Consider the following 22,973-nt stretch of genomic DNA (forward strand, 5'->3'; position numbering starts at 1 on the left):
ATATTGTGTTAAAAATAAGAAGACTACTTCATATTCTCTTGATTATATAAAAAAAAAAAATGTAAATTCTTAGAATCCTGGTTTATCTGCACCGTGATATTTAGTTGCTGTAATTGCGATCTTGACATTCTTTCGAGTCTTTTCATTAACTCTGGACACTGAAATATAGCATCTAAAAGTAGATGATTTTCTTTATTTCAAAAAGTCGAAGCTTAAGCAATGGCAGTAAAACTGATTTTGTTAAATTAATTGGAATTCCACATTCAACTTAGCAAACGAGATTAAAACAATCAGATGTTGTGAAGTAACATTCGAAAAAAATAGAAAAATTGACCAATAAAAGAAATCGTTTGAGGAATTGGAAAATTTCTAGTTTCAATCGTTCAAAGAAGTTTGTAAGCATTCTTATAAATCTTCTCTTTTTGAGAAAGGAAGCAATAGAAATTTCTTCTAAACTAGTTCAAAGATTCTCAGTTTCAAATAGACAGTTTAAAAAGAGGCAAAATTTATCCTTCAAGTTAGTGGCGAGTCTGCTGCAGTCGATTCCGAGAAAGTTCAAGAATGAATGGAAAAAACTACCGTCCTTGATGCAACAATAGTCTTGTAAAGACATGTTTACTATGTCGAAAATTGTTTTATAAACTTCGTCCTGATAGGACTTTTGCGGTAAAAAATGAAAATTGCTACAGTGGGAAACTATTGAAAATGCGATGATTTCTTTACTATTATCAATTTAAACGGGGATGAAAAATGAACACTATTTGTTAAAAAATTCAAAATAAAAAAAAATAATTTTAAAAATTTTCTACTGAATAGGCCTCAAACAAAAAAATCTTGAATAATCAGAACAATTTTTGAAAACTACTTTCACAAACTGAACAGATAAATGAGCTCACAGATCATTGCACAAGCCGTATTGCAAATTTAAATGAGATTGAAATTTTTTCCAAGACAACTGCGCAAGCAAGTCTCAGCCTCGTGATTTCCGGATTAGATGATCGTTTCAACTGCATTATCGGAACCAACTTCTGAAAAATACTCTTCTAAGTGCAGGATCTGGAGGGAAGAAACGTACCAGAAGCCCTTCGCAGGATTTTTTCAGCGTGAGAGAAAGTTGGAATAAATGTATTTCAAATTCTTTTGTAAAAGGCGAATTTTTAGAGATCAGAGATCATGAACTTGAGAATAAAAATTCTAACGAAAGGGAAGAGTTCTTTCCAATTTCAGATGACTTTGCGATATAAAATTCAACGATACCGACTCTAGTGATTTGATCAACACAGAATCGGATAGTTCGGGCGATGTGTAAGACGGTAATGAAGGGCATTCCCTTTGTAGAGGGAGCCATTCCATCTATGGAAATAGTGAAAACGGTTTTTTTTTTCAAATACCGAAACGTAAAAGAACAATTTGTAAAAACTCTTATTAGGAATGCTGTTTGTGATGTAGCTGATAATAGCAGGACTCAAAATAAAACAACTGGTTTCTTTAAAACATAATTAAAAGAAAAACTGATTTTCAAATCTTAAGCCTTTTTTTGCATGATGATGGAGGTTTCCATCATACAATTTAGTTAATGAAAAAATGTACTCAAATCAGCTGTACTGTAAATTGGTTATTGCTCGCAACTTTTTTCACGACTATTGCATAATAAAGAACGTAGCTGTAAAAAAAAAAAAGAAAAAAAAAGTCACAATCATTATAGGGGTTTGAACTTATTATTCCGCTGTTTGTTGTGGTTGAAAGAAACCTACGATTTCTTGAATATTTTTTTATAACTAATCTGAGATGTTTTTGCTAATAAAAGCGATAATGAGTGGTAAAATTTAGAAGAGAGAGAACATTGAAGATTTTGTACTGAGCTCAACATGTAAATTCGCATGATGATGGATATTTCAGTCATACTATTTTTTTAAAATTATTTTATATAATATATTTATACCAGAATATATTTTTCCCATTATTTTAGGGTATGAATTATATCATTCTGATTTATTTCACAAAAAAAAATGCCAAGAAAGGTTAAACACATCATAGCAAATTTAATTAAATAGGCTTGGAAAAAATGTTGCACTGTCAACAAGCTATATTAAATGGAGTCATAAGATCGACAAAAAGTGTTATAAATCGAAATAACATAGCTAAATGTAATTTACCAAACCAAGATACTATTCTTAAAAATTTGAGAATAGATATTGGCTTAATTTTTACATTTATTCGTCAAAAGTTGAAACTCTTTTCAAGACAGTATAAGAACCAATCTTTAATTCGTAAAAAAATCGAAATTTATTGTTTTATATGAATACTTTCTATACCCTTCATTTAAATATTAAGTTAAAAAAATGTGTAATTTAATACATACAAAAGTAGTAATAAACTCAAATATTAATTAGCACTTTGTCAATTATTGAAATCAAATTCATCGTTTTAACATGTACAGGCAATAAATGCAAGATATATTTTGCATCCAAAATAATAATACTAAATGTCTTATCTAATAATATTTTGATGCCTGAACATTTTTGAATCCATTTTCGATTGTATATAATATTATAAGGGTTAGAATTATGGCAGATTACTTAATGGAATTTGAGATTTGTGTTAGAAGTATGGAGTTCTTAAAAAAAAACAATAAATTTATTAGTATAATTTATTGATTTTCTTAATATAATTTATTGATATTGTTAATTTTTAATATTAAAAATTAAAAATTTTATTAGCTTATAGTTTATAACTTCTGATGAGAAAATGGAAATTTAATTGGAAATTTTAAACTTTGATCTTATTTCATTATATGTTTTGTCCCTTATCAAATTTTTAATTCAAAATCTTTAAGATTATCTAAACTTCTTTAGAATGATATCTTTTTTTACGATTGTACGATGTATGATGTAAGAATAAAGTTGGGTAGTTCATTCTCCCCCCCCCCCGCGATTATATATTTTGAACCATGTAAACTAAATAATGAAAAAAAAAATGAAATTTATTAGTTACATGAATGAACTGTTTTATGTTGTCTTTTATCCTAATTATTGATATATGTATAATTTTTGAGTTGACCTGGGAAAAGGAAGACCTGAAATCGAATCGGTTCACATATCTCCCCATACTGTGTAAATATACCAGAAGCTAGAGGATTCCAGATCATATGAGAAGAAAAATTCTTTCTACTCTTTTCCACGAACTCGTCTCCAATGCTTAGCTGGCCGTTCCATCATGCAGTACTATTCGCGATGAAAAAGTTAGACGGTTGGCAGGAATAAAAATTAGAATTTTTTGAGATTTTTTTCTGTCACTTCGCTGCTTTCATCCACTAGAGTGATTTATTTTCTTCTCTTCCTGCCTGCTGTTTCGTCTTATCCTTCCTTCCCCCCCCCCCAACTCTCCTCATCGGAAATGCGCATTTAAATTTGCCTCATTTAGAGTATAGGTTTCTTCCCCTCATTACTCGCCGCATGTCTCCCTTTACTGAGAAAGAATGTCGCCTCTTCCGCAGTCTTTCCCAGACAGTATTAAAACTTATTCGTTTACATCTTCATTTTAGTCTGCAAAAGTTATCTTTCTTGAAGTCACGCACTCCTAAAATTTTGAAAAATCAGAAACACCTTTCCAATAGAAAAATATGTGATAAAAATTTTGGTAGATAAACAAGAGATGATTATCATTAAATTACAGTTTTATTATTTTCTCCCTAATTAAGAAAAAGGCTCCAATTTTTCAGAAGATTTTAAATATTCTTTTTTAAATCATGACTAGTACTTGAATAGACCAACCTCTATAATAGAAGATAGAAGAACATTCAGAACTCATATAACTTCAAATGGCGATTTTATTGAAATTTAACGGAGCAAACATTCAGCTTAGACATTTGATTAGATGATTTCATAATGCAGCTTCCATAAGAGATAAAAATTAGACCCTGAGAAGCTTGGTGCAACTCAGAAGATCAGTGAAGTCTGAATCTATGTGGTTAGAAAATAAATCATTTTAATAATCTGGTTAAATTAGATTTATCACACGCATATTCCGTTTCTTTCTTATTCTAAATATCCCTCACTAAAAATGGAAAATGAATTCTATTAAAAAATATGCTTCTTTTTTAATTTTTGAAAACGATTATTTGCAGATATTACACCTATAGATAAAACTGTCACATTCTGTGTGACTTTTTTTTTTGTTGCTGTTGAAATATCTTTTATTTCTCTTTTTTCGGTAAAATTATTCATTTCATGGCAAAAAATTTTGTTGGACTGTCACTTTTGGAGTATTATTTTTCTGTAGAACATTTTATAATGTATTCGTGATTATGTCGTTTGATATTACTCCAGGAGATTCTTCAGCATTTCGAAGGAGAACGCTTTCGGTTGCGAATATTTGTTTCTTGTTATCATTCATTTTATTTGCTGATGCGCTTTTTGGTGAAACTTGAAATCTCTTATCGAAATCCAAATGAGCTGCATTGCCAGAATGATGCCTTCGTCAATGAATTTCAATCAACTGTTTTCGTCTATCGGAGATAGAAAACGAAAAATTAAATATTTAAACATGTTAATAACTCTATTGTCTAAATCTGAATTTTTATTTAAAAACATTTAACTCAAAATAAAATGTTTAACAAATCCGAGAATTTAAAAAATCATCACTCAAATTAATTTTTGATATAATATGCGGATTTTATTAGAAATCCACGCGTGTGATTTTTTTCCATAAAAATATTTTTTTCGGCAGGATTCCTTAGACTTTTCAGGAAGCATTTAGAATATTCAGCATTTACTTGAAAACTAACCTAGGGAATGAATGTACATTGACTCAGTTTAAAGAGCTCGGTGTTGAAAATTAAGAATATCTTCCCGTTAAATGATTATACTCGAAATTTAAACATTAGAAATGAATCTGAGACTATCAATAGCAAAATTAAATTCATAACAAATGAATGTCCTCCCCTCAGCTTCCAAACTGTGGCCCCTGTCATGCAGCGAATACTCCGGAATGTGCATCACTTCCGATTCGATCCAAGATGAAATGATATCAGTTTTTTGGCAGAAATCTGCATTTAGGAGGAAAAAAAACTGAGATTCCATATTTCTATATAGTTAATTGCGCGCATGTCTGGGGACTAACACAGCTTCGGAAAAATTTATTTCTGTAACCTGAATTTTTTAAAACTAGAAGATTCCTACGAATTTCCTAACCTCGAGCTTCCTTCTTCTAATCTAATTCTTCTTAACTCGAGATTCCTTCGAATCTGGACGTCGAATATTTGGACAATTGCTATGCTTTCCTTTAAAAGATATTAGGAAAGAAAAGAAATAATTAGTGAAGATATATTTTTTTTAAAGTGAGCATTTCTTGTTAATTTTCTTTTTTTCTGTTAGACGATGTAATTAATAATTACAAATACCTTACGTGAAAAAAACAAAAACAAATAATCTTTTCAAAAAATTACGTGGGTTGCTATTCAAGTTTTTACAAGAATTTATTCCTTTTTCTGTGTGATGCGCTTAAGAATGAAATGCTAATGAGTTCTCAAAATGTTTATCTAATCTATTCAGATTTAAGTGATCTTGGTGATCGAGTATTTTATTCGATAAAAATAGCTCCTTTTCTTCATTTCTTCCTTTTTTTTCTGCTTTTACCTTAATCGTTTCCTTTGTTCCAGAACTAAAAAAAATTCAGTCGAATCGTAAATAAGCATTCCTTTTTTCGCGTTATCGGATATTGGAAATGTTAAAAACTGAGCAAGTAATCATGTTTCACCAGAAGTACATGAGAAAGGTGGATCACATTCTAAATAATTTCAGATTTCCACCCGTAAGAATGGAGAGAGAATTTATTACAATTATCCAAAAACGAGTTTTGCAGAAATTTTTACCTTTCACATCCCCCTGAATCCGAAATAGGACTTTCAAAATGATACCTGTCTATGAAGACGACAACTCTAACACCCAACGAGACAACACATGCAAAATTTGATAATGGTCTTCACACAAATATTTTTTTCCCATCAAATTCTGGGCATAATGCCTTCGACTGCTCGTAGCTTTGCACGTGACCCTGATAAATTAAAAAAAACGTAACTGGTAGAGTGGGTGAAATAGAGTAAATGGTTTTACCAAAAGCCTAGTAAATCTGAATTAATCAATAAAGAAGAGAAGCATACGAAACTTTTTAATTAATCTATTTGATTTTCTTATCAGTAAACCTCAATAGGATTTGCTGACATTCTGGAAAGATATTATAGTTTGCCTCGGAATTAGTTTTACACAAATATACTTTGCTTTTGTCACATATTCTTTTCATAATGAGATTTAGAGGAAGTTGCAATAGAGAAACATGTGTATTTAAGAATGGATATTGTCTTGTAGAATATTGTTATAAGAAAATCTAAAACAAAATTTAATTACTTCGCATGACATAATTTTTTTTGTACAAACTTAAAAGTACACAGATCCAAAATGACACATATTCAAATGATGCCTATCCTTTCTTAAAATATTTGAGTAAGAATTTAAATATACAAAAGTTTGAATAAATGCCATGGATTAACCTTTCTTCGCGTGATTTTTTTCTTTTTTCTGAAATAAATCAAGGTGATATAATTCATGCTCTAGATTAAAGGAAAAAATATTAAAAATATTCTGGTATAAATATATAATATAAAATAATTATAAAAACAGTATGAAAGAAACATCCATCATCATGCAAATTTGCATGTTAAACTCAGTTCAAAATCTTCAATATTTTCTTCTAAATTCTTCTTCTTTTTCTTCAATAATTTTTCTCAATTTCTCCACTCATTATCGCTTTTATTATCAAAAAATCTCACATTAGTTTTAAAAACATTCAAGAAATTTCACGTTTTGTGCAACCACAACAAACAGCGAAATGACAAGCTCATGACTGTGGCATTTGATTCTTTTCTACGTACCTTATTATGCAATAGTCGTGAAAAAAATTTGCCAGTAACAACCGATTTACAGTACACCTAATTTAAATATAATTTTTTGTTCACTAAAAAAAATTGTATTCAAAAAATTGTACTTTTTTATGATGATGGAAATTTCCACCATCATGCAAAAAAGGGTTTAAATAAGAGACTAAGGTTCAAATATGAAAAACATTTGTAATAAATAAACAAAGACGATAATTATAATTTTTTCTCTAATTTTATCCTGCAAGATTACTAAATAAATAACTTCTAAATAATAACTCTTTATAATTTAAGCAATTTTTCATTTTTTTTTTTACATATTGCTTTTTTTTATATATTGCCTTAATTTTTTATTCATATTTTCGAATTTAGACTTGTTTTATTACGAAAAATCTTTAAATGGTTTCTAAAAATATCGAAAAAAGGCAAGTTTCAAGGATTTTTTAAAGTTTAATTGTGGTATTTTTGCATTTTATACTGGCTTTCTTCCATAGAAGAGGGAAATACTAATTTCAAGTCCAAACATTATATACTTTTATATTGATAGCATTAAAACTTCAGAAAGAAAAATAATGAGATGATTATTGGCATTGCTTTTGAAAAGCAATTATTTTGTTTCTGTGCTTCAACTACAATTACGATAAGAAATAAGAAAGGAAGCATCTGTATAGTCTCTTCTGAATTCCCACATCACAAACCCATTTGAGTCTGAATGAGATTTTGCACATTTTCAAAATGCATTCGCATTTCCTTCCTAAATGTATCACAAAAACGTTTCTTTGTGAAAGCGTAATTGATGGAACTAGTTTCAAGATATCATTTTTTTTTTTCGAAATAAGTAAAACAATTGTAATAATTAGCTTCACTGTGTGATAAGAAACAGAAAACCATGAGAATTTTCGTCCAACCAGTTGGTTTGTTTATTGTTTTCGGGATTTAGTTATTTTCTTTGTTTCATATTTGAAGCATTTCCGTAGGGGGAAGTTAAAGTAATATCAAAAATATAATCTGGTTAGTGAATGCAATTAAAAGAAAGATTATTTTTCGGGATGGATCTGGCATTGATAAGCCATAATTTCATTTTCTTTCTTCTGAAATTTATGTTTGCCAACGATGGAACTGGCCTTCCTTACAATTTTAAACCTTTATTGATTTATGAAAATATGTCTTAAAGAAACTTAAAGAACATTCTGTGTCACGTTTAAGTTTTTCGTAATATTTGTTGTTTGATTTTTCTTAAAAAGGATTCAGTATTAATTTCAACAGTTGAATAGTTTTAGAATAAGAGCAGTATCACTTTTTATATGTAAAATTCTAAAATATTAAAATTATATTAAAAAAAAACACTGACACGAGATTTGATGTCGCATTTTTAACTTCCATGGAAGAAGGAGGAAGCTAATAGTTTAAACATTTATCGTTAAAAAATGCCTCTTTTTTGAGGAAACAATAACTGAAAACACTGAAATTGCGCATGTGGAATTTAAACTGCAATCAGAGGTTTCGATTCATTTAGCGATGGGCAGTCTATCGAAGGAAATGATCTAGATGAATGAAATGTGTTAATTTGTCACTGAATTTGTAAAGGTGCATCAGATATTGAACGTAATCCTTTAAAGGCTTGAGTGGGACAGTCTGCCTATTCGGAAATTTTTGAATATACCATTCAACTCAAACAAGTTAAGCAGAATGTGTGAAATTTTATCGCAATTATATTTGCTGAGTGAAATTTTAAACTAAAAGAAAATAGTTTACTCAATTCTTTTCGCTACATTCTACTATTACTACTATCATGATATTGTATTCTTCATGATATTATGTTCCTGTACTTTCATTATCAAACCTTTAACTGGTTTATTTTCTGTAATATCTGATTAGATGAAAAATTTTATTTTGGAAATGTTTTATCATTTTGTTACAAATGAGAATCCAAATAAGAATATTTGGGATGTTTTTTTGTAGTAATTTTAATAGAACGTGTAATTTTTGTAGAACACTATAATATTTATGAAGATTTCAGCTGTTGTTGAAAAATAGAAAATAAGATAAATCAATGCACGCATCACATACGCGGACAAACCGGTTAATGAGATAATATAGTTTTAGTGTCCAAATGGGTTGCTTCGACATTTTGAAATGAGCACACCTTATCAACAACAACTCAGCTTGATTTTGTCAGCTTTAGAAAGTACTGAAATTAGTAAGAGACAAATAGGCTATTATAATCGCTTCTTAACAACACTAAAAAAAGCCCCCGTTTTCATGTTTTCTTCAAGCAGACACTGGAAGACATAGTAAGTAATTTTCTTTCCCTAAATATATTCATGATCAGTGCAATAACAAGGAGTAACTCTAAGGAGATTCTTACGTAACAAAGGACATTAATTTTCTAAATGTTATGAAGCTTATCGGCAAATAATATGACCTGTTTAAAACTCAGGTTACAGCTAAATTTCCACTAGGGTTAAACGCAAGGCTGTTACCGAGATCTGGAGAATGTCGACACTCACCGGTGAATGTCAACATGTACCAAATACCTCGGTGAAAGACCGAATATTTAATTATATTCTTATACATTCGGACTATCACCTTGTAATGATGGTGAATGTGGAAAAAAATATTTTTGTCACGTTTTTACATCATACTTTATTATTAAAATATATTATGAATGATAAATGTAAAAATAGGAGAAAGCTATAGTAATTAAACTTAAAAAAACTATAGTAATTAAACTATTAAACTCAAAGCTATAGTATTAAACTTAATTATGTGATCGACGTTATACTATCTTATTTATTACAATAATTTAAACTGTTACGGCACTTTGAATTGCGCAAGAGTCTCTTGCTTTTACAATTGCATTTAGTAGTGAAATATTTCTTTTTGCAATGACAGCGTGTAAAAGCCTTGCGCTCCACTTCTCGAATGAGCTGCAGCGGCTTCTCTCAGCGACATTCCTTAAGAAGAAATATCATCTTTTTAAAGTAGCTTTTCTTTACAAATTACAAACTGATTACGGGTATAAAGCTGCTTGAGGGTACGTTTTTGTTTGCTAATTTATAAAAGTCGGAGTCTTCTATTCCAACAACACCCGTCAACACATTTCAGGCATCTTTACAACCACGGTCGATATCAGGGACTTGTATTTGCTCAGTGGTGTCACCTCTCCGTGTACATCGGTGTCTCGTTTCGATCATCACCAGAGCACGGCGGTGATTGTCGACATACATCGTAGATAGTCCGAATGTGTAAGAATATAATAAAATATTCGGTCTTTCACCGAGGTATTTGGTACATGTTGACATTCACCGGCGAGTGTCGACATTCTCTAGATTTCGGTCTTTCACGGTAACAAGGCTATACCGTATCTTGATGAATTTCTAACGCTAAAAAACAACCGACATTGGAACAGAAACGTTTATTTCAATAAGAGTAAATTCTATAATTTAAGAATATTAGGAGTGAGTGAATCTTTTTCAGCGAAAATTGCATAAATGTAATCGAGGCTAAACTGAAGGAATTTGGAATCAAAATCTAGAAGCGCATAACTGCTTTCGTTACTGATAGTAACAAATTCGCAACTGATATACGATACATATCAATTAGGAATCCTGGCTTTGTGTAACGTCCTTTGTAAGAAAAGAAGTAACGTCCTTTGTAAGAAAAAGTGCTTTTAAGATAGGATATTTTTCATACGAAGAAAAAGGAGAAGCCATTGATGAAGATGAGGACATAATAAAGATTAAGACGAAGCGTTCATCTTAGAAGACGGTATAGCAGTAGATGCTGTTTCGTATTGCTTGTATTGTAAAAAAGTCTCTATGTTATATTAATGAAAGTATAGAAAATACAAAGGATAATATAAGACTTTTCACAAAATCAACTCTCAAGAGTGCTATTTTACCAAATTATGTAAAAGCACAGTTTGACTGTGAAATAATGGTTTGATTAGTCATCAAAATATGCTTGTTGACAATACTTGAGAGTTTTAAAAATAAAGTTAGAAATTTTAAAAGCATTAATTGACATTAAATTTTGAATATTGTAGAATCCAAAACTCTGACTGCGGTTGTAGCAAGCCTGGAATCAGTAAAATTAATATATTTGTATTTAATAGCATTATATGTAGAGGAAATTTGTGAAATATTGAAATTTATGAATATTCTTGTTTTGTGTGATTGTTGATATCAGTTGAAAGTTTTAGAACTTGGCGAATTTTTAGGAAGTCCGGAAATATTTCTGGGAGCATAACTGCCATTTCTAGGAAGGAAAAAAAGGGCGGGGAACCCTATACTAGAGCTTACCGAATTTTAATTCAGAAAATCTAGTCATCAAATGTATGTAAAATAACGAAAGAAAGAAAAGGGATCCTTGATTTGGCACCATTGAAAGCTTTGTCATTGGACATCTTCTCCACAAATGGCACAAATGAAAGAGAACACGTTTTGATCGTATTTATTGATAGTGTAAGTAGCAAATTTAAGACTTTAGAGAACAATCGAAGATATTATTCCGAATGCTGATTCGAGAAGCAGATGGTAGAAGGTACTATGAGTACAGAAAAATGGCGCAGTCAGAAATATAAATGCTGCTAATAAAAAAATATTTACACACACGAGTTGGAAAAAGGGAATGGACAGCCGTAAAAGAAGATTTTGTTTATGAGAGCTTGAATTCTGTGGCAACCTGAAAGGTTTCGCTTACCTCGTAGCCGTCGTATGTCCAGGAACCGAACTTCATCAAACACGATTGTTCGTCAAAGGGGAAGTATTCAACGTCGATCTCGCAGGTGCTCTTGTACAGGGCGGGGGGTTTCCAGACTATTTCTCCCGAATAATAGACTGTTGCTTTAGTCATCAAGGTCACTTCGTAATTGCCGTCGGCACTGTAAAAATAACATGCATGAAAATTATTTGAAGTATACAGGGTGTCCTAAAATTTGAAGTAAGCATTTCTCCCCTTAAATATTGAATCTATATAATGCTTTCAAGTACGCAATCTCATTAAATAAGCAATAGACAATGATCTGCAATATTTGGACCTCTGTAGGAATTGATTATAAAGACTGAAATTGTTAAATTTTTATAAAGGTCATCCATTAACTAAAGATGTCAATCAGTAAAATGCTTTTCATACATTCGTGTAAGCACATACTACATTTCATGCTTCTTTCTACAAAATTTCTAGAAATATATTTAATTCTAAATTGGATGGGCGCATGACAAATTTAGATGGTGACATTTATTTTTCTAAAATAAGGGTTTCTAAATTAAATGCTTATTATTCAATGAAAAAAACTCTCATATAAGAGTATTTGCTTAGTGGCATTTCATCCAATTATCATGATTTGAAAAAATTCGTCAATTGTACATCTTGATTGATAGACAAATGCAACTTCGATTTTATAAAGAATCTAAAGAAATTGAACATTTGAAGTATGTTAGAGTAGTAGTTCAATACCGAATTAGAATTTCTTTTACTTGTAATTGTGATCGTAATATTAAGAATTTTTGTAATATTAAGAAATTTTGTAATTTAAAGATAACAGGATCTTACTTCCACAGAAAGGATAATGTAGATTTGGGTTATTTTTAAAGTTGCCTTCATATTAACGTAAATACAATCAATTCAGAATTCCAGTTTCCATAAATGGCCAGGCAGAAAATTCTTCATCCTAATAACTATCATCCATATGACATTCTAAGACGCATCGTTGCTATTATGAAATCATGACCGATGTCTAGAGTTGTAACGATTGATGTCTACCTAATATAAAACGAAATTCTTTTCTGCTTATGAATGTAATTTGGGCATACAAATCGAGATGGAAGCATCAATCGTCAATAGGATCGCTTTTCAGACGAAACAAAATCCATTCTTCATGCAACAAGCTGATGGTCACTAACGATTTTCTATAAATGTACGGGTGTGGTGTTTCCAAAAAAGGTTGGTTGATTCCATTTTGTACAGAATATGCTGAATGGTAATTGCTATATTCTATCAATTAAGAGTAGTATTGAGTACAAACTAATCGATGAATGGCCTTTGATAGTATTATACAAATGGGATTAGTAATGAAATGGCCTTTTTCCTTCCAGTGGCTTAGCGAGTGCAAACGTCTTCCAAGACACGATTTTTTACTCCTCCTCTACTGGTTGTCATCAGCGATTTAAAAAGACACTCAAGGTATGATATTAATTTTTGCTTTCTCATTTTCTTCTAAAAATGAAATAAAGGCATTAACGCTTTATTTCCGTGGCACCGGGACGCTTGCACTCTCACCGCCCCTCCTCCCATCCCCGATCACTTCATTAACTTATGTTAGTAGCAAAATCCCCTGATAGGTGAATTGGCTTAAAATAATCTGTCTGTTGATGTCTTTATAGATCGTCTAATGGCGATCCTGACATTTATTTATGAGATTATGTACGCCCTTTTGTCTTTAATGCGCCTCCTGCAGGTGCAGCAGATCTTTACTGGCCCATTCAAGAACCCTGTCTAAAAGTATTGATCTAAATCACGTGCACGTAAGTATTGCTAGAAGACTGCAACTTTCTATAGTGCAGAAGATATTCATTTTGAACAAGTTTTTTAAGCGCTTCAATTAAAGTGTTAACACTTTAATTAAACAATTAATGCTTTCAAAATTTTATGCATTTCTATTTCCAGAATCCGTTCTTAAATTTATGTATTATGATATGTGTAAGGTGCACTATCTATGATAAGTACAACGGCAGGCATTTAAATCCAGTCTAATTGTGAAAAAGTAGTTAAGAATATCGAATTTGCCTTTTAATATCTCAGCAAATTTTCATTGATAGAAGTTGTTCTCATAGATGAGTATAAGAGGAAAAACTGTGCTTCCGATTCTTTTTCCTTTATGGAGCGTATATGCATTAAACTAAATTTTTATCCTCAAATCTACAAAGGCCCTTACAATATTTAATGAAACTTTTCGACTCGTCTTATTTCATCTTATGTGTCACTTAAGGAAATAAATGCTTTGGAATATCCTATTTATCTGTAATAAACAAATCTTGTTCCTATATATTTGCAAAGTCTTGTTTAAAATTTATAGGGAAGCAATTTTGTAATGGAATTTAAACTCGATCCAAATGGGTTGAATTTTGGAAATTTATGTAATGTCAACGATAACACACTTTTTATTATCTCGGTAAATCGATTAATTAAATTAAATTTTAATTCCGTGTGAGAATTCACGAGTATTTTTATGATTTATGCATGGCGCCACCTGATAATGAATATGAAGAAATTATTTGAGCCTTTCATAGTATTTATAATAATGAATTATACACTAAGGATTAAAAAATAGAAAAGAATTAAAGTACAAACTCTACTTTTTTAATAAAGTGCGTTTTTAAAAAGGCATTTTTATTCTCGTGTTCCTCGGAATACACTCACATAATCAATATTTCCGAACCAATGCATATCTCAAATAATTTCGAAACAGTGCATACAGTACTATGAGCGAAATCCACTTTGCGTCTTGTTTGGACACATTGTGTTAGAGAGCGTAAAATATTGTAACCGATGACGGGCTGTTGCTCAATCAAATTGATTCAATAATCATACATTTTGATAACACGTCGTCCCCCTCTGAAGCTCGCAATTAAAGCCAACATGTTCAGCCAGTCAACTTCTTTCTTTACCAATTAAATATGACTTAGATACGACTTCTGAGGTTTTAACTTCTGCATGAAGTAAAGCATTTTAGAATCATTTCAAAAAGCTGTGTTTTTCCGATGACATTAGAATGAAGAATTATCTTCCAATCCAAATTATTAAACTTTATTAAACAACATATATTCTGAACTTCTTAAAAATCTAGAAATAAATGAAGATTTATAAATATAATTTTTAATTGTTTGCATTACATTTTAATACGAATTTCTGATTTTATCTGATTCTTGGCTCCTAGGGATCAAATGCAGATCGGGGAATGCTTTGAACCATTTGAATCAAACGGCACTTTCATTGGAATGGAATTGGAACCCCTGTAGTTCGGAGTTCAAAACCTTGGAAAATACGTCGTGTGTACAGTTGTGTAATTCTGTCGGCCTCAAATATTCTCTTTGTCATTCGATCACTGTTTATCTCGAGGAAGTTCATCAGCAAATGGCCCTCAAGGAGATTCGGAAAGAGAGTTTATTACAACTGAATTAAACTAATTAGTATCAAGTAGGAATTTCGATTGCTGAAGATTTTGATAGTGACGAAATCTTAGCAGGGATACAAGACCTCTTCCCCTCCCCCCCATTCAGTCTTTCAGCGGTATCAGGAACAACGTTTGGCACTTCTTTTGAGTCTTTGTGTACATCTTATTTATCCTTTCTTTTTACTAGTGATCACTGAAACAAAGAAAGGAAAAAGAAGTATTTAAAAATAATTATAAAGTCTTTATTTTTATTTGGTTTTTCTTTTTAAATATTTTCTTTCCTTTTAATACATTTTCATTTCGGTTTCTAGCCATTGTTTCAGTTTATCAAAATTTATTTTAATAATGATGTCATCTTTATCAGTGAATGCTTACACTTTTTAAGAAAATATAGGCAATATTTCATTTTAAAAAGTATTTTAATGACGTCAACTTAAGATTTTGCTTTAAATTTTGCTCGTCAGAAATTTCAACAGTCTGAATTGCGAATCCGATTCAAAATTTTGAGCTTACATATATATAAAAAATCTGTCTTCCATAGTTTCAAAATTGAACAATCTTACCAAAAATGTTTAGTCAAACCATGCGAATATTTGATCTGCTTGTGAAAAATGAATGATCAAAATTGTAGAGTCGTCCCGAAACGATCCTAATGATCTATTTATGAGAAATGGCAGCACACTTACTTATTGAAAAGAACTATATCTGGAAGCCATATGTGCTCAGCCGGAACATGGATCATCTCCACGCCACCGTAGTCGTCAGGATCCCATTTGAGTTTATAATCATGCCATGTCTGAAAATAAATCGGGCCATAAAATAAAGGATGCTGCATATGAAAATATATTAAGTGAATATGAGACATCTTATTTGGAAAATAAGTTTTTCTCCCTCGACATTCTTAAATGTGAACTCAGTAGAGAGCATTTCGAACTGCTGCGAACAAAAACCTCTCTTTGAAGGAAGTTTGATACACTTTTATTATTTTGATGACACATTCAATGTCATCCACCTGGCTAGAGGTGCTGGAATTCATAGGCATGCAAACTAAATGACCGGTATGCAATGATCTCTTTGACAGATTTAGTTGAAAATTAGAAAACAGATCTAAGTTAGTTACTAATTTTATAAAAAGTAGCAGCTATAAAATTGTGGAAATTATACTTCCTCGATTTCCCTTAAATATGGACACACTGTAGTGCATTTTGTGTTCACCGCTGTGTCCAAAAGCTCCTCTTTGATTCATCATTTGACAAACGTGTGTAATTTTGATGACCTATTAAATCTTTGCCAGTCTGACTGCCATTTTTTTCACATTTTTGTTTGTTGATGATTATTATAGTAGGAAATACTTTCATATTTATTTTTGGGAACTATGACTAACAATTATTTCTGAACAGTAAAAGAAATCCTTGCACTCAATAAGGCTCTCATTATGTTTCGGAATGCAACGATTTAAATGTCATTTATCTAGCCGGATGCGTTTACATACACATTTTATACATGGACTGGATGGACTGATCCGCTCGCTATTTCGTTTTGCATCTGCAGATGACACCATTCGAATGATTACTTCATTTGCCCTGTCATCGAGCACAAAAGGGCAGTCTAGCGGTATTCAAGTTTTCAGCTTCAAAGAATTCACCCGTTTCGCCCCATTCAGAGGTTGCGACCCATCTCGGGAAATCCTCCCTCGTCTCAATCGGCAGTTTGCAGCAAAATATTTCCAGCCCTGCCACCTCCCTCTGAATGATTTTCCTCGTCGGAGGTCGAGCAACATAAAAAAGGAGCTCACTCGCAACTTCTTGCTTAATCCGCCGCATTATTCGTGACTTAATGTTATCGTCGCGTTGCAGCCGGCGCAGTCAGCGGATAGGGATGTCGCTGGAAATGAAAACTGTCTGAACCGAGGGGATTCATTCATTGCTTTCACTCGCACCGCTGATTCTTTCTCTTTCGTTTATTTATTTATTTGGTTCTTTCTTTCTCTCTATCATGCCACTGGTAATGCTCTTCACCAGGCGGTATGGGTTTACACTTCTCCTCCCCCCTCTCCTCTCATACAAAGAGAAACACTGTAATCGTCAAAAAATTCGATATCTGCATTTTGAATTATCTATGTTTCTTCGATTTTTATAAATTTTAGATAAAGTGTGTGGGTAATTTGTCTATTATTTTGTTCATCTCTGTGGAAACGCGTTCATTCAGAAATGCAAACGGATAGAGGGAGGAAATGAAGCCTTTAAATATATCATTAGAATTTAAGGATGTGTATCGAATTCTCTGACAGTTGTTGATCTACATATTTCAGAATAAATTCACTCGAAACTCGAAGCAACCATGTCAGTACTGAACTGAATCAGTCTCCGTAAATCATATTCGAGTTTCATCACCACATTGTAAAGCGCAAAATGCGCCAGATTGTGTTAACATACGAATCTTCTTAACTACCTAATTAGATATCACATTCTGTTTGAGAGAATTATTGCTTTAATTCCTATAAAAATATAAAGACATTTGAGATGTGTTTTTAATTGATATTTACATTTTAAATCTCTCCTTTAATTGCAGATTGAAAATTAAAATTACAGCAACAAGCCATTTCAGGCAAGCTTTCTGTGAAAGTAACGATTTACATTCTTGCGTTCAGGCCACAGCGTATCGCTTCCTCTCGTGCATTTCTTCGCAAGACAAGATCTGATTTATTGAGCTGCTCAGTGCATCAAAGTTTATCTCAAGCACGGTTAAAAACATCGAATAAATATTCAGACTTTTTCAAAATTTTGTTTTTGCTTTAATCATAACCCACTGAACTCAATCAGTGTTTCTGAAACAAACATCATCCTTTATTTTCTTTAGATTTTACGATTTATCTGCTAATAATAAAAACGAATAAGAGTTTTTTTTTTCTCAATTCTGCTGGTAGACTGATGCCGGAGAGCTACCAAATTTGTCACACACACATATTTTGGAATGTTGACTATGCACATCAAACATCTTTTTTTAATATATATATATATATATATATATATATATATATATATATATATATATATATATATATATATATATATATATATATATATATATATATATATTTGATTATAATTAGGTCAAAATGTCATGAAACTTTGAGCACGTTTTTAAATAAAGTTTAAGGATCATTTCGATTTTTAAAAGCGCAGAAAAGGAATAAACACGTTTATTTCACAAATCAGTAATCATTGAATATTGCAGAGATAAAAGATCAGAAAACGAGAGGTTCTTCTTTTCTTTTCATTTTTATTATTTCCGGCTCTTCCTTTTCGGTTTATTATATTTTAGAAAGAGATTTCTCTTAATATTCCAGATATTGTTTTGGATAATGTGCTTTACGTGCTCATGCATTCTTCATTGTAACAGGAAAATTTAAGGACTCTTTACGTAGAGAGGTAGGATGCTGTTTAAATTAAAATACTTTATGTACCTGGTGTTCCTCTCTTAGTCTTAAGTAGTGATATTCTGAGAAATCATGTCTAGGCATAATACAGTGGTTGATTGAGATGACGATAGCCCTGACATCGCAACCTAGCGGCAAAAACTAGAGTAAGCGTCTATGCTGTGAAAACGGTAAGAAATACGAGAAAAGTTTCTTATGCAAACCTGTAGAATACAATCGATTTAGTGTTAACAAAATTCCATGCGCACATTAAAGTCAATATTAAGAAATATAAAACGTGCATTTGTTTGGTGATGAATTGCAAAATTATGGTATTACGAAAGATGGAAGAACGGAGTCCTTTCTCGCTTTTTGATCCACTTATCTTTCATTCTTGCTGAGAATGCTTCCCGTTCGCCATAACGTCTAGCGTTAAGGTGTTGAAAAATAGTACTACCTATTCTAAAAAATATTTTACCCACTTGTGGTATAACCCGAGATGATTCTCTCAACATTAAAAATTCAGTATTTAAACGAAAATTAAATATCATTTGGCCCTTAAGTGGTTAAAGAACCATCAAATACATATTTGAAGCATTCTCTTATCGTTTATTCGCGCAAGGCGTATTTTCGTACTAAATAGACAATATGCTGCATATCTGTAAATGAATTTTCTCTATTTTTCACCATTTTCTAGGAAGAAACATTAAAACCAATGACTGGAGTTTTAAGTGGTTATATCCCATTGCTTATATCTATCTTATTATGAATAGATGCTATTTTAATGGTTATGTGTGCTGACGCTCTGCAGTGTAAGATTTCTGTAGTGGAGACTTAGTTTAGGAAAAGACTTCAGTGGGTGCTGGAATTAAAAGTTTTCAGCACATAATTTTTGTTCATGTGTACCGAAGTTAGTAGAATATATGTACGGGAGCCTTGTTTGTGCAGGATAATCGCTCAAATCTTTCCTCTTCGAATTTGCCGTGAGGGTGTTTTCATTCTCGCACCTAACTCGATGCAGCGCATTTCGTGCTTAGCGCTATATTCAAGAAAACCAGGTCTGCATTGTGGACGTCGGATCGAAGATTTGACACAGATTTCCGATGGGGCTTCGTATCAAATTGCATTTGCTTAAGTCATTGCATGCACAAATCCAGGAGTAAACAAAGGCAGCCGGCCAAAGACGGAATCTTTTCAACTAAAAATAATATTAAAATGAACAAGATTAATTTAATTTAATAAAATAATTAATATTTATTGTCTGCATTTTTTATGTAAAAACAACGCAACAATTTTTTTTCAATCTGCTCGCAGAATTGTGAACTTACATCTGTAGGGAGAGATAGACATAATTCTGAAGAATTATTTTAATTTATTTTTTGACTTAGGAGCGCTCTGAAGCACTGAAACTCACAAAAATCTCGAAGCCAGGTCAACTCTTCGCTTGTCTCCAGTACGCCAAGGCAAAAAATAATAAGAAATATTGGACGCATTAATTATGGAAATTTTCGAGTGCGAAAAGGCAAAAATGAAATTCCATTGTGAATCGCAGGCCAAGATATTTAGTGACATGAATTAAAATTTCGTAATTCATTTTAGAGAGGAAGCAGTTAAAGTTAATAAGGACACTCGGGTGAGCAATGAAGTCCTAAAGGGAATTTGAACTGCCCGCCGACAGAGAACTGAAGCAACAGTTAATCAACTTACAAACGGTCGTAATTAAATACGCAGGTCCAGGTAGGCTGCGAAACGTTTTCCGAATTAATGTTATTTCAATTATTTCATTTAACTCCAGAATGCTTCATTTAAGACATGGCTACAGATGAATGCAGGAATTTTAGTTAAATAATTGAACGGAAGACAACTTGGATTTTACTTTTCCCCTTCGACTGGATGAATGTCGAGAATGAACAAATGGTTTATGAGTCATGAAAATGGATTCATAATAAGCATATTTGCATGATGAACTAACCTTTTTGGATTTTCTGACGTCATCTTGAAAATAACATAGTTTTATTTAGATTTCGATTCTTCTTTAGTGGATATTTGTTAAAGAATTTAATAGATATGTTTGTATGCCTTAATTAGTATAGTAAAATTGAAATCCTTTTTATTTTAAACATTCTCCACGTTTAATTTGTAATTAATCATTGAATATATAATGAAATCTTTGAATCCAATATGTTAATGAAATTAAATGAATCGGTTAACGGGTGTTTGGAAATTAATATATTGGCATATTTGTCACCTAGAACTGATTCTCAAATCCTCGAATATCTAGAAGCCAAAGAAAAATCGACATTTTTCATTTTCTCTTGTTTCAGTTCTGCTTCAGAAATTGAAAATAAAACTGTTTGTTATAATTCTGCAAATTTCCCGTCTGATGAAGAAACTGTTGCACTCACATTTTATTTAATTCCGAAGAATACTTATTTAACAGAACACCCGTTTTCTCTTATCACGGTCATCTAACAGTGCTACATATAATAGGTAGAAGATGCCTTAGAGGAATATTATTTTTACAATAGCTTCCTTGATACTATTTTATGAAAAATTCTGTACGTCGCTCCGATCACGGTTCATAGTACCGACGCCAGGGCTCTCTTACCCCCGGCTGACTTAGTTATTCGAAGTGTGAATTTCTAATGTGATGAGAGCCGGTGGGTAAGGCTTCGATAGAATAAAAGTAATTAGAATCCAAGGTGACTTGTTCAAATTTATTTTGAACACACCATTTTTGAATAGCATTTCGAATATAGCAAATTTATTCCAAACAAGAATTGCCCTTTGACGTAACGTCTGTTTGTGCTGCCTGTTGGCGATGGAGATCCGGTGAGTGCGTTCTGATCTCCGGAATGAGATGCGGCCTGGACATTGGAAAAACTGTGAGATGATGAGCAGCATTTGATTTAGAAATTCAGTGCGATTCTTTTATGTTGCGACACTTTGACTGTTTTTTTTTCCTTATTTCCTGCCATCTGTAGTATAATGGTATTAAATAAGAAAAAAGTAAAGCTGTTATTTTTATTTTATTTATTTATTTTAGAATTTTGTTCTTTTATGATTGTCAAGCTGAAATAATGTGGCAATAAGGCATTGCCAGGAAATCTGTTATATCTTCTGCGGGAATTTTGTATTCTCTTAATATCTAGCCAGTCATTAAAAATTTGATGGTTATGATGATCAATTGACCGCGTCTATACCAGCAAGCTCATGTCTGTGCGAGCTTCTTAATGAATTTGAGTACGCTGTGTTAGAATAATTTCGCAACTTATTAAAGCATTAATTATGACTTTGAATGTTTATGGACCACCAAAAATATTTATCAAATAAATTGAGGGTTTTAAATTAAAAAAAGGAAAAGTCACTAATTTCTTACAATTAATGACATTAATTCCTTATCCTTTACAATTTTGCAAATCGATGCCAAGATACGATTTTGAGAGACAACTTTCATCGACCATGATGGATAAAGTATTCATTTTAATAGCAAAATTATAAGAAATGAATCTTTCCTTATATTTGTTCCATTTAAACTAAAAATATAATATTATACTTAAAATTTAAATTACATATAAATGTTAATACTAAATAAACTTTATATAATTTATGCGATTTTTAGCAATTAATACCCAAAAATATTATAGTCCAAAAGTGTTTTTTACTTCATCTTAAAATTCAAGAAATTATTTTTGTAATCTTACATATTACTTTGTCGTGTAATTTTTTCAACTTTTAACCAATTTTTTAAAAAATAGAAGGAAGACTAATAAGCTACGAAATCTCTCCCTCATAACCGAATTTACAATTTTCACTTATAAGAGATCCCAATAAAATTATTACAAATTTGCAATTTTATTCTCCAAATCATTCGTCTTATTTCATTTATAGAACATATAACATTTTTTTCAGCTTTCGTGTTCGTTTGTACAAGAATTGACCAATAAACATACTGTTAAAATTTTGGAGGATTTGATCCAAAATTTGATGCCTATTTGCATTTTTGGTTATTAAAACAATCAACTGTGAAATGAGCAAAAAATGGACGAAAATAAGATATACCCTTTTCAATTCTTCATCACCAAATGTATGTTTTTATTCAAATAAAATAATAGGAAAGAATGCATTGTTCAATGAAAGGAAATTCGATGTGCATAGGGAAATGAATATATTTCAACGTTTGATAATAGGAAACATAAAAGCTATTATGAAGATTGCAGTTAAATATTAAAAGAAAACTAAGAACCCATTTCATAATTAAGTCAATTTTAGTGCAGGAAAAGACAGAATTCTTATGAAAATGTAAGGTGTTTGTAAAAAAAAAAATATTGCTAAAAAATAACTTTTACTTGGAATTAAAAAAATTACACTCAATTTTGTTCCAAATAATATTTTATAGAATCATGAGAAAAAAATAATTGTTAAATTTAAAAATGACTTCGCCTGGA

At 31.4% G+C, this 22,973-nt stretch overlaps 1 protein-coding gene across 1 annotated transcript in view; it reads right to left on the bottom strand.

Moving 5' to 3' along the window:
- The window catches only part of LOC129988805 (acetylcholine receptor subunit alpha-like), a 75,788-nt gene that overhangs the window by 20,171 nt on the left and 32,644 nt on the right, over positions 1-22,973 (bottom strand). Inside the window, exons 3-4 of the mRNA XM_056097112.1 lie at positions 15,794-15,903; positions 11,636-11,816 (exon numbers count right to left, since the gene is read on the bottom strand). Coding sequence (XP_055953087.1) covers positions 11,636-11,816; positions 15,794-15,903 — 291 coding nt within the window. The remainder of the gene's footprint in view (positions 1-11,635; positions 11,817-15,793; positions 15,904-22,973) is intronic.

This window comes from Argiope bruennichi, chromosome 1, assembly GCF_947563725.1.
Source record: "Argiope bruennichi chromosome 1, qqArgBrue1.1, whole genome shotgun sequence".
NCBI classification, from domain to species: Eukaryota; Metazoa; Arthropoda; class Arachnida; order Araneae; family Araneidae; genus Argiope; species Argiope bruennichi.